Source organism: Epinephelus moara, chromosome 11 (genome assembly GCF_006386435.1).
Source record: "Epinephelus moara isolate mb chromosome 11, YSFRI_EMoa_1.0, whole genome shotgun sequence".
Classification (NCBI taxonomy): Eukaryota; Metazoa; Chordata; class Actinopteri; order Perciformes; family Serranidae; genus Epinephelus; species Epinephelus moara.
In genome coordinates, this window is record NC_065516.1 from 10099265 (window position 1) to 10116257 (window position 16993).

Below are 16993 nucleotides of genomic sequence, written 5' to 3' on the forward strand. Positions count from 1 at the left end.
CTCCAGATCTGATTTGATTCTCCCCAAGTCAAGCGTTGACACATTAGCACGTCTTCTCATTAACTCAGAGTTTCTCATTACCCCCTCCTGGCCCCATTTTATTCCTATTTAACAACAGATATCCCAGACATACTTGGGCCATAGTGAGTCTCAGACACATTAAAAAGGCAGTAAAGCTCTCAACATCACTGTTTTACACCCAAACCGGAATATGTAAATTAATCTGCAGGATTTGCTTGACAGTTAATCATATGCCTGTCCATGCATTGTTCCATGGGTGTCAGTAAGGCTTCTCTCTCCTCCATCTGCTGAGGAAATTAACTGCAATTTGTTCCAACGTCGTCACTCCTTTTTTGCTACTACTTAATGAGTACCTTAACTGGCAAAACCTTTCAGTCCTGATGACATACTTTATGAACGGATAAATATGTCAAATTAACTGAGTAAAGCCGTATGAGTTAAATAATTGTGCAAAATCATCTGACATAGATGTGTGATGTCTATCAGTACAGACTTTTCAGGTCATATAACATGCCCTCTGGTGGCTATATTTGAGGAACTCAGCTCCTTGGCAAATAGAGAAAATGATCTGTTCGAGTTTGTTGATACTGTCGGCTTATTTGCGATAGCTAAGCAAGGCATCAGATCAACTGATTTTCACAGTAGTAACACCATCTGATAAATTGTGGCTGCATGTTGATATTTATATCATTAACTTTGGCAAGCAGTGACTACAGAAGCAGTGAAGCAGTAAAGTTAAGGAAAAAGGGATTAAAGTTTGCAGGACAGCAGGCAAACTAATGCATAGTGAGGTTTCAAGGCTGCCATTTTATGTCTTGTAGGCTGATTTTTTACCCCCAGATGACTCGACATAGATTCTGCTAAATACCTAAAGACATTTAGATACAGCACTCTGCCCTAAAATGCAGGAACTACCAGAATGTTTTGTTAATATTTTGTCTTCCATATTTTTGTCTTGAACTTGTTCTGGAAACCTTATTTTGATTTTTTTCTAGTTCTGTGTTCATTGTATTGTCTCTGTTTGCAAGCCTTCTTTTTTGCTAGCTTTTTAAGCTAGTTAGCATTAGCAGGAGTTTAGCTGTTTCCTCAGCAATTGGATTTAACCAATTTCCTAGTAAGTTATGACGAAACAGAGTGGTACATGAATGAGTAAGCATTTTACCACTCCTGGTTCCCTCGTCTTGAAGTCAGTGGGTTTTTGGTTAGATGCCTGAAATATAGTCTGTGGCTAACACAAGCTTAAAGGGACAGTGCACCCAAAAAAATTCAGCCATTATCTACTCACCCATATGCAGAGGGAGGCTCTGGTGAAGTTTTAGAGTCCTCACAACACTTACGGAGATCCGAGGGAGGAGTGGGTAGCAGCACAACTGCACACCTAATGGCTGACGGCGACCCAGATTAAAACATCCAAGAACACATATTTGAAACCACAAAATATCTCTATACTACTCGTCCGTAGTGATCCAAGTGTCCTGAAGCCCCAACATAAAAAGTTGTTTGGAAAAACGTCATTTGAACTCTGTTTTTAGCCTCATTGTAGCCTGTAGCTCTGACTGCCTCTGTGTACACTACGCTGACGTGTGTGCGCTTGCGCGAGACCTTCATGTGTGTTCACATGCTTTCGCCGGTCTTGCGCGCACACTTGAGCACAGTCCACAGAGAGGCAGTCAGAGCTACAGGCTACAATGAGGCTAAAAACAGAGTTCAAATGACGTTTTTCCAAACAGCTTTTTATGTCGGGGCTTCAGGGCACTTGGATCACTACGGACGAGCAGTATGGAGATATTTTATGGTTTCAATTCTGTGTTCTTGGACGGGAGATATTTTATGGTTTCAATTCTGTGTTCTTGGACGTTTTAATCTGGGTCACTGTCAGCAATTAGGTGTGCAGTTGTGCTGCTACCCACTCCCCCCTCGGATCTCCGTAAGTGTTGTGAGGACTCTAAAACTTTACCAGAGCCTCCCTCGGCATATGGGTGAGTAGATAATGGCTGAATTTTCATTTTTGGGTGTACTATCCCTTTAAGAGATTGTCATGTTTTGTTCTACGGCATTAAGTACAACAGTATATACCCAATTTGTGTATTTTGAAGCTTTTATGTGTCTTGAAAAAGGCAGTTGTTAACAGTAGGCTAGGTGAGACTCAAGTGACAACCTCCATAGTGGAAAAATAATGCCAATGTGGACGTGTGAAAAACTGCAGTTCGTTCAATGGTTACTTGAGGCTGGTTCAAAAACACTAAATCCCCATAGACACCCATGTAAAAATGCCCAACTTTACAACAGAAATAAACATGTTTACAGCCTGGTAGAGGATAATGTTTTGGTCTCTCATGCTTATTTCAACATTCATGACAGCAGTACAGGGGAGTTTTTTTTTTTTTAATAATTCACCTGTTTATATGGCAACATTAGTCATGCGACTGTAGTGTAGATTGTTTATAGCCTAATGTTAGATTTTTTTCTTTTGGTTATTGCATCTATGCTTCAAAAATACACGCTTGTTTGCCACAAAGCTTATTTTAATCCATTGGGTAAATCCCATAGGCTTTCTGAAGAGGGAACCAGGATGACGCTAACTTCTGTGGGGGAAAAAAAAAAAAAACGTGAATGAATTTAGATTCAGTGAGCTAAAGCTAATCGTGGCTATCACACAGCTGACTTTTAGTTGCTACCACTCTAGTTTCAGTTGTCTATTTGGCTGTCCCTCTGTGACAGAGGGTGCCAGGAGCTTTACGGCAACTTCTAGAACAGTCATTCTCAACTTACAGCCCATGGGCCGCCTTCCATTTTGTAATTCACAGTGGGGGGTTTTGTACTCTGAATGTAAGCAAAATGTCAGAGTGCATAAAAACACATCAAAATGAAGTTTGTTTGTAAAAAAAATAGTCCAGGGGGGATCTCACGGACTCTCCAACACGATTCTGGGCAAAGTCCGGAATGTTCTCAAATCCTAGAGACGCCCCTGCGTACACCTAACCTGTGCGAGGGTGCTGTGACTGGATTTGCCTCTTGGCAAAGATGAGTGAGGACAGAAAAGGTGGAAAGGTGAAAACAAGCAATTCATTTATTATTTAAACTGATAAATAATATTATTTATTGTGTATTAACTGGTCAACGAATTCCTGTTATCTGCAGTTGTGCAATAGTTGAGTATTGCTGTTTCAGAGCCCAGAGTATAACCAACCAGTCTTAACTGAGTTTTGACCAAATATGTAATTTTGTTTTTGTAATGCTGAATTAGCCTGCCAGAAATTTAGAGTTGTAGCAAGTAAACAAAGTATGAGTCTGATGCTGAAAAGTTAGCTTTATGAATCACTAAAATATCTTATCAAACCAGTCACGTTTACCATTGAACCCACCTGCACCTGAATATTTGCCATGCTCAACTGTTTTAAATTTAGCACATTATTTATGAACAGTGATCTGACAAGTGTGACTTCAGGATGCCAGTTGTACTTGAGATTTGTGTCAAAATTGCTAAGTCTGTGTGAAAAGAGCATTTCCCCATCACACTCCCCAAGTCTGTGTCTTGGGCTAGCGGGGGATTACATGAAATTAGACAGTTATAAAGGGCGAGAGTTCAAGCCTCTGTCCTAACTGTGGTGATGCAGCATGTTGAGATGGAAAGCAACGCTTCTCCCCGTTCCCCAGTGAGACTCTGGCTAATGAGGCCTGGTGTACACCTCCTGCTGTGCGCCTCCCCAGCATCGCCTTCTCTCCTCCTCCTACACCTGTGCCAGTATTTCAGCTGAGCTATGCATGGCTGTCTACATGTTGTGGTGCAGGCACAATATGATGTAAAGTACAAGAGGGCCTCTTAGGTATTTATTTATTTGTATTTTATTTACTTTGCTTTTTTCAAGCTGCTTTTGAATCACATGAACTCCAAATAATGAGAATGTTAATTACACTATTGATGCGTTTATTCCCATGTCTAAGGCTCACACTTTGAGAGGCAAAGTACATCGAGTTCCTTTTGAAGCTGATTTCTAACAATTCACAGGAACCAGCGGGGAGCTCGGTAAAATGAAATAATGATTGCTGTAAATTTCAGGCTACTTTATAGGTGTAAGTTGGCAAGAAGTCTTTTAGTTTGATTGTAGGGATCAGCATTTGAATGACACCCGCAACGAATTCCATTTTTTATACGTGACTGTTGCTTCAGGGAGCCTGGTCTTCTCAGTGTTGTCACTTCTTGAAAGAGATTGAAAGGGACAGAGTGTATTTCCTGTTGAGGGATCTTATAGCTGTGCCTAGCCAGTTGCATCTGGCGCACTGTAATCAAACCAATCATGCTGGTTGATGGTCAATGATTGCTTTCAGATTGGCTTGCCTTCACATAGCTCTCTTTTTTTTCCTTCTTTTTACGGACACCTGCTGTAGCAGCAAGACTGAGAAACCATGGAGATGGAGGAGAGACAGAGGGCTTGAGAAGCATCTGCTATCACTGTGAAATCACGATTGCACAGCCTCTGATCATTTCTAGTGGTTGGACTCTAATTAGATCGCTAATTCATGTGCATTTAATTTGGACAGATGACTGGTCATATTTCTTTTCCCATTAAAGAAAAAAAAAAAATCATCCACCACATCCACCAGTGCACCTCCCCTCTCACTTTGACTGTCTGTACAGAAGAACATTGCCCTGTGCCATTACCAGCTGTTTTCACTCGGCGTGTTTCGGAACAACATGCCAGAGAAGCCCAAGTCCTGGGGCAAGGAGATAGCATTGCTGCCTTGGTGGTTACATGTTAGTCAATTTGAAATACACAGAAAGGAATGTCTCTCATGTGACTCCAGGCCAGTAGAGCGTGACCGACTGCAAGCTCGCCAAGTATGGTCGGTCACACATGAGAGGGCAGGAGACAGGCAGAAGCACGAACACGGGTGTCACCGCTGTCGGATGTTTACACCTCAGCCGCAGACATGCCGAGGATGCAGATTCCACCCCTCGCCTTTGACTAATTGACCCTGAGCTGATATGTCAGAAGCTTGAGGAGGTAGAACATAAGAACCCCTAAGCCGTTGTTGGGAGAAGTCGTGTAAAGGGGTGTAGTTGTGCTGAACCAAGAAAGTGCAGCTTGACTTCCTCACACAGAGGTGGCAAGACCTTAACCTGGTCAGGACCTACTGTGTGTCTTACACAGGGGGCATCAATCTGTGTTGAAAAGTGGTGGGTGGGGACATAAGGGCTCAGATGGAAAAACATTTTGAAACAGTCTTCAACATACAGTATGTGATTTGAGGCGATGAAATGGGGGCATCATCGGTATGAGGTCAGAGCAGATAATCCCAGCAGGTTGGGAAATAACAGCCCATAAAAATTGCATAGCTGGCAGCTATTAAAGGGGACCTAAGGTTTTTTTCAACCTGGGCCCTATTTTCCGATCTACTTTTGTCTAAATGAGTGATAAGATGTTCAATGTTTGACATTTCTCCATTACGAAGCTAGGGCTGACCTGCCTGCAGCCCGTGAGCGTGCGCTACATTAAATAATGGGGCACTCAGACAGCGTCAAACAACGTAAAAATTCGTCCACTAAAAGTGCATTTTTTCACACAGATAGGCTCGGATTGTTAGTATAATTATCCAACAACATAACGGAAAGGAGAAATGAACGTCTGTGTTTACCTTTAGCTGGATTCGGACATGTTCCTCTGTCTGTTGCGATTTTAGTATATGTGCTACCGAAGTAACACTGCTCACTCCTCCTCGTCCACTCTTCAGTTTCAATGAGCTCTGCAGCCGTGTACATCCGTGTACTCCGTGTTCAATTAAATACGGGCGGTCATCAAATTCAAATGGCTCATTCAGATCCAGTTGGTCAAAATGGGTTGTTATCCCTGCTGAATCAACACATGTTGGCATGAGTTACTCCATCGTCCATGCCATCTTTTTTTGTGTCTTTTGTTTGAAGGAGTAACCTCTTTAAAAAATGTGCATTTTCATGACAGTGACAATTCATTTTGCTGATTTTATATTCCCCTGTACTTTAAAGGAACAGTGTGTAAGATTTCATGAGATTTAGTGGCATCTAATGGTGAAGATTGCAGATTGCAACCAGCTGAAACTTGGTTAGCATTCCTTCTGTCGTCATTGTTCAGGAGGTTTTTACCAAGAGCCAAATCATCCACAAAGGTCTCTTCCTCTCCAAAACAAACAGACCAGGTGATTTAAAGCGGTAAAATACTGAATAAAGCAGTTTCACAAAATCAGTGTTTCTCAGCCATTCTCGTCAAGGAGGGGCTGCTAAATACAGTGGATGACATGAAAACAGACAAAACAGGCAGTCTACAGTTTGGCTGTTCTGGGCTACTCTAGAAACATAGCAGTGCAACACGGTCATCTACATAGACGAGGACCTGCTCCCTCTATAGATATAATGCACAACAATTCTTATTTTCTCGTGATTATGCACTAAAGAATACATCTTTATTAAATTAAATTTCATTTCGTCCAATATATCCCCCTAAACCATACAAACTGAACCTTTGAAAACTTTATGTGTTGTCATGTCAACAGAGAGAGGGAAAAACAAAGCAAGCAGAAAATATGTGAAGAATTTGTTAAAGTTACTGATCGGCATATTAATGCTCCTGGGTCATTTCAGAATCAGCAGGCTGAGGATTTTGTTTTTGTTTTTTAGACTTTCATTACATTTGTTTCTTGTATATTTACACTTGCATTGAATGTTTTCATATTGTGCAAACAAACCTCTCTCCACATATTCTAATTTGTTAGAAATCAGAAGCCTACAAGGAGTTTGCTTTGGTTTTTACAATAGACACATTAAGATGCAGAAAAATATGAGAAGGGCTGCAATCCTCAAGAGCTGAAAAATAGAGTGGAAAATTACAATACGAAATACAAAAAAGTTCTATAACATAACATATACGTACAAAAAGTGGACAGGCCCCAGTGCACACAGGCCCTAGTGAATGCATGCATTGTCTAGACATAAATAGAGACTTGACATTGGACAACATCAACATACATATTACCCAGTAATTATCATTGCCTTTCTGACAAAAATATTAAAGAGAGTAAGAAATGAATCATTTAGTTGAATAGGATTTACATTATATTTATAGATTTTATATCTTAGCATACAATTTTGTTTTAGATAGCTACTGACTATTTCAAAAAATAAAAATAAAAACAAAAACCTTTTTGAGGACTTATATAGTAGGGCTGTAGCCAACCAAAGAAAATCTTGGTCGACTGAAGTTGCACATAGCCTAATCTTCAACTGATCGATTAGTCGTGGGGAAAAAAAAATCTGCACGTTATTTCTACTTCTGCCGTGGTGTGTCTGTGTCAGTCTGCAGTTACACCTCCAAGACACTAGTTGGCAGTGGAGGACTGTGTTAAGTGCTGTAAAGTTAGTTGATTCAAAACACACATTAAATATGGCTTAATAGCGACAATGTCAAACACAAGTACGCAAATTGGCTTCACTATAAATCGCAGAACTGACAGATAAACACTTGTCTTTATCTGGACACATTTCCCCCACCAATACAACATGCTAACGTTATTAGCACAAGTCTATGGCATTTTACATTGTATAAACTAGCCTAGCGTCTAGCGATCTTTTGCACCTCTCATATAAAACCAGGGACTACAGCAACACTTAACAAAGGTAACAGCACATAATTTGGCTCCGTTACAACTCACAAGATTCACCAACAAAACAACTGTCTTATACTAAACACGTTTTCCAAACAAATACAACATGGCAACGTTATTAGCGCCAGCCTATGCCATTTTACATTGTATAAATTAGCCTAGCGACGAGCGGAGATTCATATGGAGCCAGGATAAATCCTGAAGTATAAATCCCTGAAGGATAAATCACACACACGACTTAAAATGCTATTTTAGTGGACGCTTTACTGTCTTCATAATTTATTGTTTCTTATCTGTGAAATACAAGTAAATACAAGCTTCATTTCCACTGAGGGAAATGGTGGCAGCTTTCTGTCAAGGGGCTGTTTTGAAAACACCCCCATTTTCACAGGTAACTTAGCCTGTCCCCCCCGCCACAGGAAATAATGGATTAATCCTGGAAAGCTGTTGATGTAGCACTTTGCTCCTTATGAAAGTAACACGGAGATTATTCGACCAATGAGAATTATGTCGGACGAGAGCATAGCGACCAAATAATCGACCAGTCAACCAGGAGACTACAGCCCTCTTATATAGCAAATGACACCTTTTTTAAAATAAATAATAATAATAATTTTGATAATTTATCTTTAAACAGAGAAATACTTCTGAGGTGGCAATCTGAATCACTTTCAAGGGCCTGCTCTCTCTACAAGCCCCTCCACCCCAGGGGCCCCAGTGCACTGTCTATATTCACACCCCTGTGTACAATATAGCTGTGTCAGAATAAGCATAAGCTAATTAACATTTCCTGGTGCAAGAACATTTCTTTTATTCTATTTTTTTTTTTTGTTACATATTTTGGGTTTATGAAGTGATGGAGACAAAATTGTCCATTTCAAAAAGTAGTGGGGACTTGTCTCCTGCATCCTCAGTGTAAATTACACCTATGGCTCACATGAAATTCTGCAGGTACCACCCTACTACTGACTGTCATTCAACTGTCATTTAAACAGCAAAAATATGTGTAATTATAACCTATGATGTCTTAACTGTTTGTTTACTGGTTTGGTTCTGCTTTTCAGGCGGGTGAGAACAGCGCTGTTTGCATGTATTTTGAGTGACAACATAAACATTGGAAATCACCCAAATACTGTAATGTATTGGATATGAGGAGGCTGATGTTGACATCTGATAGCAGTTACACATCCTTGAAAACACTACACTAACAAAAATACACTGAGGGCAAACTTGCCGTCAACACTGATGCTCATATACAGTTACTGCATGTCTTCAACTGCCCTCTGAATACTATAGAGACAGCAGAAGTGCTGACATGTGCTGTACCATGACACCATTATAATTTCAAAATTTACTGTTGCTGTAAAAGTAACTTTTACTCTCTCTCTGTTGTTGTTTTTTTGCTGTAGCCCTTGGACTATGAAACCAAGAAGGCATACACCTTTAAGGTAGATGCCTCCAATGCTCATCTGGATCCACGATTTCAAAGCTTTGGGGCCTTCAAAGACACAGCAACGGTGAAGATTAACGTTTTGGATGTGGATGAGCCCCCGGTGTTCAATAAGCCCTCCTATGTGATGGATGTGTACGAGGACACACCCGCGGGCACCATCATTGGAGCGGTGACGGCACAGGATTTAGATGCCAGCGGCAGCCCAGTCAGGTAAAGTTAAACTCTCCTGTCTTTAACAATGTACACTTTACATTTTAGTACATTGTGTTGTACTTATATCAAAATGCATTCATCAGAGTTGACCAAAGTGGCTGCAAATCTTGCATGAAACTATCAAACTGAAAACCAGAAACATCTACACTCAACCACCTTGCTCCACTTTGGCTAAAACGCCATATTGGTGTGGCAAATTGTTTTTCTACAGGTTACTCATGATATATCTAGATCATGTTTTTGTGGTGAATACCGAACAATTCACGTTTTATTCATAACATTCACGTTCAAATTCTAAATCAGCATTTGAATGCCGCACAGTTGTTTTTTTTTCTCTTGCATATCTATTCATTCAATTTAAACCCAATATTTCTGCACAGGTGCAGATAATTACGCTTTGTTAATATCGTTAGTATTCAGGGTTCCAGATTCAGATCCACTGGCTGGCTGGGGCCCCTCTGTATGGAGTTTGCATGTTCCCCTGTGTCAGTGTGGGTTTTCTCTGGGTACTCCAGCTTCCTCCCACAAACAAACAGACATGCACGTTAAGTTAATTGGTGACTCTAAACTGTCCGTAGGTGTGAATGTGTGAATGGTTGTCTGTCTCTATGTGTCAGCCCTTTGATAGTCTGGCAACCTGTCCAGGTTATACCCTCTCGCCCAATGACAGCTGGGATAGGCTCCAGCACACCCACGACATGGTACCAAGATAAACAGTTATTGAAAATGAATAAATGAATGAATGAATAAATTATTATACTACTTGTAGAATTAGACTCCAGTGGTGGGGTATGGACTATGATCCAAACATTTCCATTAACTACAGAGAGCTGAGTCAGAGTCGAAATTTATTTAAAAAAGAGACGTAATAGACGTAATTTCCATAATGTTTTTATCCAACAAAATGTTCTGCTATGATCCATATTTTTGGTGTTTAGCCTTTCAAAAACAACATTTTTCACTGCAATCAAAAAATTGTTTGCTCTCCCACTTGCCGCACACAAAGACAGGCACGCACCCGTGTTAATAGGGCAGTCTAGCAGCAATCTTACAGCACCATAATTAAAAAGTTGTGATTTAATTACAAAAACAACTAAAAAAAACCTAACCAATTAATTTACATATTCAAATTGAGGATTTTGTTAGAGGATTTTTATATATTTATAAAAAAAAACCAGAAGCTTTGAGTGTTAAAAACCAACCAACTAACTAAACAAACAAACAAACAAAAAAAGATAAATAAGAAAAAAAAAAAAAAACACACACATTTGGTACAGTCCTGACAAACAGTCAAAATCCCAATCTTCATAGAGCTTAATAAACTCAAGGGGCATCAGATTGCTTAATGTGCAGCATAGAGTTTATTTGTGAATATTATAAAGTCAAATTCTTTTGGTTAAAAATTAGATATTTCATCTGATAAAACGTCACTGTAGATAGCAGTCAGAAGATAAAAGGCAAAGTAAAGGAAGACCGTCAGTGTGACTGACAGTTTAAAGAAGTGTTATGTATATTATTCAAAAGGACTGGATCTTACTCTGGCGTAAATACTTATAGAGAATGAAGTAGGCTTGGCTCTGGCTGCACATCTTCATCTTGAGAGGCTTTACTATCGAACCAAATATCCCTCGTTACTCCCGGGGGGATAAAAGAGCTATAGGAGGGAGAAGTACTGTGATACTGCAGCCAGTGATTGAAGGTTTTAGAGCTCTAATCCATTTATCAATGTCTCTGGTCTCCATTCATCAATGTCATCACAGCTTTAATCTTGAGAGTATTGTCAGCTTTACTCATCAGAGGACTAATCAATCTATGTAGAACATTTGACATTGTCATGTAAACTTCTGCTGGCAGCATCTCTGGGCAGCTCAGGACGTGTTGGAGAAGTTATGCAACACAGGCAATTTAATAACTTTATTAGTGGCCCCGTGTTTGCATATCTGAAGCTGACATCTGCACTCTTAAAATGAGACTGATATCTGACCTGTCATTTTTAGAGTGCAGATATTATCTTGCATAATTTGATAATGACTGATCAGACTATATTGAAATTTCACTTTCAATTAATTCAGCTGCTGTTTTTGCAGCTGGACAATTTAATTTCACTTAAATTCAGTGTCTGTGACATTAGAATATTGTATGCGTAGTTGATGCAGTTTGCAGTAATGAAAAATATTAACATTTTGCTATGTAACTCATAGTTAAGAAGAAACTTCACAGCCTCAACTTTTGCAGACTGACATCTTAGAATAAATGCTTAATTTCAGCTGACGTCCCTAAAACCGCAGCTCTTCAGGCTAAAAAGTGAGTTAGTTTCAAAGGGAATTATGCTGTCATCTCTAAACCAGTCAGGCAGTTTTATTGTTGCATCTTTACCTGTTGGAGGCACAGTTTCAGAGCACCTGTTTCAATGAGATTAAGCATTTAAGAACAAATTCGACCACCTTATTTTGTCCATTGTAAGGAAACATGCATATATATACTGTGAAGGTTATCCCCCTTAGGCTTAAAATATTCAAGCAATTTCCTTGCAGATTATATAATTGGCTGTCACTTTAAAAAGTTTTTCCTTAACAGGGTGTCCAACTGTTTCCACGCAGTTGGATGCATTCCTCTGAAGCTACAGTAAGTTGGGATATGTTTTTGTGGAGATTTATTTTGTAGATGGAGGATGATTAACATAACTTAATTAATGCTAATTATTCATATTCTACAGTTGTCCTTATTTTACATAACACTGTGCACATTGCCTGTTAGTGTTGCTGGAAAGTGAGGTGGATGTGTTATGTTTTTATGAAGAGTTCATTGGTACAACTTTCATAATTAAAATAGACCAAGTTGCACAGAGGAAGCTGTCCCCGTGCTTTTATCTTTACCCACATCCTGCATTAGCTATACCGCAGTAATTACTAAATCCAAAATTTGCACATAACACATTGGAAACATTGTTCAGTAACAATGAATGCAGTCTTAATTTAACATGACAGCTAATAAGAATAGAAGCAGAACTTTGGGTATCAATATAGCCCCACCGAAGTAGAGAAATATGAATATTAATGCAAACTCGTTTCTGTTGTTTTAATTTATACATTAAAAAAGCGTTTCTTATGTTTCGATAGTTTTTCATTTAACTCAAACATTAATTCTGCTCAAACAAAATTCTTAGCCTAACAAAATGTCCCCAGGGTCTTAAGTAATTTTACAAGGCAGTGTACTGTAGAGCATTGGTCTCTCCTTGGCAATTATCAGGTGGGATATTCAAACATCACTGCTTGGTTTCTTAGATGTGATATGCTTTGCTTGGTTCCTGATTTATACTCAGGGCAAGTCTTTTTCTTTCTCAATCTTTCTGTCTTGCTGTGCACCCGCACACACGCACAAAACTTGAGTGGCTGGTAACAATAGACTGTCATTGGCAAAGACAAAAGGAGTGCATTCTTAAAAATGCATGAGAACCCCTTTGTTTTTAAACTCTATTACAGGAGCTACTTTTGCTCAGGCACATTGCTTTGTAGTAATGGTTCTTCGAAGATGTATCGCTTAGGCGTAACACAGATCGCAGAAATACCTGTTGCATGGGTAGAAGTTGTTTTATTATGAATATTTTATCCCGGAGAAAACAAAAAAATGGAAGAAGTAGAGATTTGTACAACAGAAAGCTTATGCCCTCTATTCTGTCTATCTCCACTCTGTCTCCAGCACTTTAAATATTCATCAATACCACAGCTGACATTGTTCATTTGTGAGCCTTCAGAGAGCAGCCTTGCATTCTTCACTTCAAAACAATAGAGCCAATGACCCATCATGCATAGGGAATCATGCTTTTAGACTTTAGTCTCAACTGATTCTGCTATTTAGCAGTATAGAGCAGCGTTATCTCTGGCTGGGGAAACAAAAGGGCATCATGAATACTGCATTGTTGGCCGATTCTAAAGAGCTTCCTCAAGTTTGAATGAGTTTTAAAGACTGAACTTTTGGCCTCTCTAAAAAGGTAGTATCACAAATCACACTGAAGAGCCACGTTGGACGTTGACTCTAAAGGGTTGACTGCAGCAAAAGTGTAAACTCTAAAAATCAATAACTGTGGAATTGTGCCTTTACTTTTTATGTGTCCGCAAGGGCGACAGCTGTGGCCGGAGGCATTATGTTTTCAGGTTGTAGGTCCGTCTGTCCCATTCTCAAAAACACAATATCTCAAGAACACCTTCAGGGAATTTCTTCAGATTTGGTACAAATGTCTACCTTGACTCAAGGATGAACTGATTAGATTTTGGTGTTCAAGGATCAAGGTCACTGTGACCTTGTGTCTGTCCCATTCTTGTGAATGGGATAGCTCAGGAACACATGAGGGAGTTGCTTCAAACTTGGCACAAACATCCACTTGGAATTAATGATAAACTGATTAGATATTGGTGGTCAAAGGTTAAGGTCACTGTGACTTTGCATCTATTCCATTCTGGTGAACATGTTATCTCAGGGACACCTGAGAGCTTCTTCAAATTTGGCATAAGTGCCCACTTGGACTCAATGATAAACTGATTAGATTCTATCAGTCAAAGGTCAAGGTCATTGTGACCTTGTATCTGTGCCATTCTTGTGAACATATTATCTCAGGAATACCGAAAGGAGTTTCTTTAAATTTGGCACAAATGTCCACTTGGGACTCAACAATGAACTGATTAGATGTTGGTAGTCAAAGGTCTAGGTCACTGTGACCTCTACAAACAGATATCTGCATATGTATGCAGGATCTGTGGGCAACGGGACAAAATGTTGGTATTGGAGATTTTCTGATTTCCATTTGACGTCCAAGTAGCATTGACCAATCATGTTTGAATGGCAGGTAAATAATCCATTTGGAGACAGACCACATCGGCCAAAATGCAGTCTCGCAAGTTAGCTGATTTTTTGATTTATCTGCAGTCATATACAGATATCTGTTAAAAGAGATCAGCCAAAATCACTGGTGCATAGAAGAGGAGGTCTTGGCCCGGATATCTGCTGGCCCTTGCCCCCAGAGGCTTATCGTTGTCAGACAATAGTCATTGGGTTCTGAGATTGAGGTCGCTGTGACCTCACATCCGTCCCGTTTTCGTAAACACGATACCTCAGGAAAGCCTGGAGGGAATTACATTACATCTGACACAAATGTCCTTTTAGACTCAGAATGAACTGATTCGATTTTGGTGACCTCACAAAACATGTTTTTGGCCATAACTCAAGAATTCATACACTAACTCTGACAAAATTTCACACAAATTTCTCATAGAATAAAATAATGAAGTGATGACATTTTATTTCCAAAAGGTCATAATATTTTGTAAAACATTTCCTGGTCATTATGTACTGCCATAATTCAGGAGCATAAGGGGAGACATTTGGTCAGATATTGAATCAGTGACATTAATCTTGGGTGCCCACCTTGAATCTGTGTTGCTGGGTTGAAGATGTGTGTAAAGCATGAACATTTTAGAATTTGTAGCTTCTTTGTAGCATCATCCATGCTTTAATCATTGTCTACTGTCATGGCTACATATGAGTCTGGACAGAAATGGATGTAAACTCCAACTTGATTGGTTGGTGGAGGCATACAACTGTGAGGCAGTATTTCTAGTTCTTAATTCACCTTGTGTATTGTGTAATCTTCCCTGGACTGAATTAGCATTACAGCAGTTCAAAGTGGGAGATAACACTGTAATTAATTTTCATATCTGCAGGTCTCAGAGTTGAGCTTAAGTAGACTTTTTAGATCTGTGATTCCTTTCTTACAGCTGTTGATGAGCTCTATTCTCCTTAAAGATAGCTCACAGATTGAACCAATTACAAGTAAAACATTTTTGATGTTTTCTATCTCAGATGAATACAAAAAAAAATGTGGTTTTTACTTTTACAGATTGCAAGTGCAATAGTTTGGGTATGTTTTCTTGCTCAAGGAAATTTTAAACATTCATACACTGTGATTTAATCTGTAACAGTCTGGCTACGAGGCGGTTGGTTTGTCTAACTGCTGGGCCACACTGACAGTGAAACGTATGCCTCAGCATCAGCTTGACTCCAATAACACCACCCCGAGAAAGCAGTTTTGCCCCGAGGAAACATTGTGAACCATTGGTCTTTTGAACTCTTGATGGGAGTTTGGCTGTAATATTTATCAAAGAGACTCACACTAAACTGTTTGGACACGATCGTGTTCACTTCAAGGCTGCGCACCACACAGATTTAAAAAGAGGACGTGGACAAATCAAAATTGAAACAGATAATTTGATGGAACCAAAGCTTGAGAAGAAAATCAACTGAAATACTTTTGTTACCATTCAGTAAAAGGCTTGGGGGTTTGAATGTATGCTAGGCCTCTTTCTATTAATGACTCAAGTCCAGTTTGAGGCTGTATAGTGAAAAAAAAACAAGAATTTTAATGAGAAATACCCTTTTAAGATCAAATAGCTTGCCATGAGAAAGAAAAGTCAGAATGGTGGCATAGGGAGGCTGTCCTTCATGTAGAAAGTCCAGGCTCAAGCCCATGAGAAATTAAGCATCTGTGCTGTGGAAGAGCCCACGAGCAAGGCAGAGAACCCGCAACCTCTGACCTACTTGTGGCAAGGAATAAAATACAGCAACATTTTTTTCTCGTATGGGAACTCCACAGACGATCACAAAATTATTAATGAAAAATAGCCTTTAAAGATCAAATAGCATGGCATGATGAATGGCGCTGTCAGTGGCATGCAGTTTGGTTTCAGATCTCTTTTGTTTTTCATAGTTTGCATTCAGAGCGAGACCAAAGTTTTCAGAGAGGACGTTGTACCCTCTGTTCTCACACACCAAACCAACGTTTTATGCCTTTGTTATACATCGACTGGGCCAGATTGATACGGTTTCAACGGTGCCTAAAATTCATTTACGTTCCCAAGAAAACCGTTTGCTCAGCATGGCCAAAGTACATGTGCCCCATTATAAGACTGGAATGTATATGCGATCCTCAGCACATTTTCTGGAAATGACCATTCAGAATGAGTAATGAAGGCTACGCCAACATTATATTACACCTAACTCATATACATGAGCCCAGAGGGAAAATCAGTGTGGTTTAATTCTCTGGTTTATGCTGGAAATGGATGCCATTAAACAAACATTTTCTTTCAGGTATTCCATTGACTGGAAGACTGACTTGGACAGCTACTTTGACATTGATCCAGTGGAGGGAACGATTTCCACAAACGAACTCCTCGACAGAGAGAGCATCGCCCAGCACAATATCTCCATCGTGGCGACCAAACTTAGTAAGTATGACAACAAGATCGATTGTGATTCATGCAGGTGTCGTTGTCCTTCCCCCACCATAATCTGTGTGAAGGATTTAACACACTTTTACTCAAGTCAATACTCAATCCCATTTTGCAGGAAAGGTTTATAGGTGACTATAAACCATGATGGCTCTCCCAGAGGGATGTATCTTCAGGACGTTGTCTCCTCTAGCATACCCTCTTCAACTCTGTTTTCATTTTTAACTGTCTATTTTTAAGGCGCTTGATGACACTGGCATTGGAAGGGAGCTTTTCTTCCCAGAGTCAACTTTTACTAACGCCCGCAATAAAAATTTGAACCGTCTTGAGTTTTACAGTGAGCAGATGTGGCCGCGTCACGGCGTGTTGTGAAAGGGGCGAGCTAATG

General features: G+C 39.7%; 1 protein-coding gene across 1 annotated transcript in view; it reads left to right on the forward strand.

The window, feature by feature from the left end:
* The window catches only part of LOC126397483 (cadherin-12-like), a 145364-nt gene that overhangs the window by 109860 nt on the left and 18511 nt on the right, over positions 1 to 16993 (forward strand). Inside the window, exons 7-8 of the mRNA XM_050056321.1 lie at positions 9066 to 9319; positions 16466 to 16602. Coding sequence (XP_049912278.1) covers positions 9066 to 9319; positions 16466 to 16602 — 391 coding nt within the window. The remainder of the gene's footprint in view (positions 1 to 9065; positions 9320 to 16465; positions 16603 to 16993) is intronic.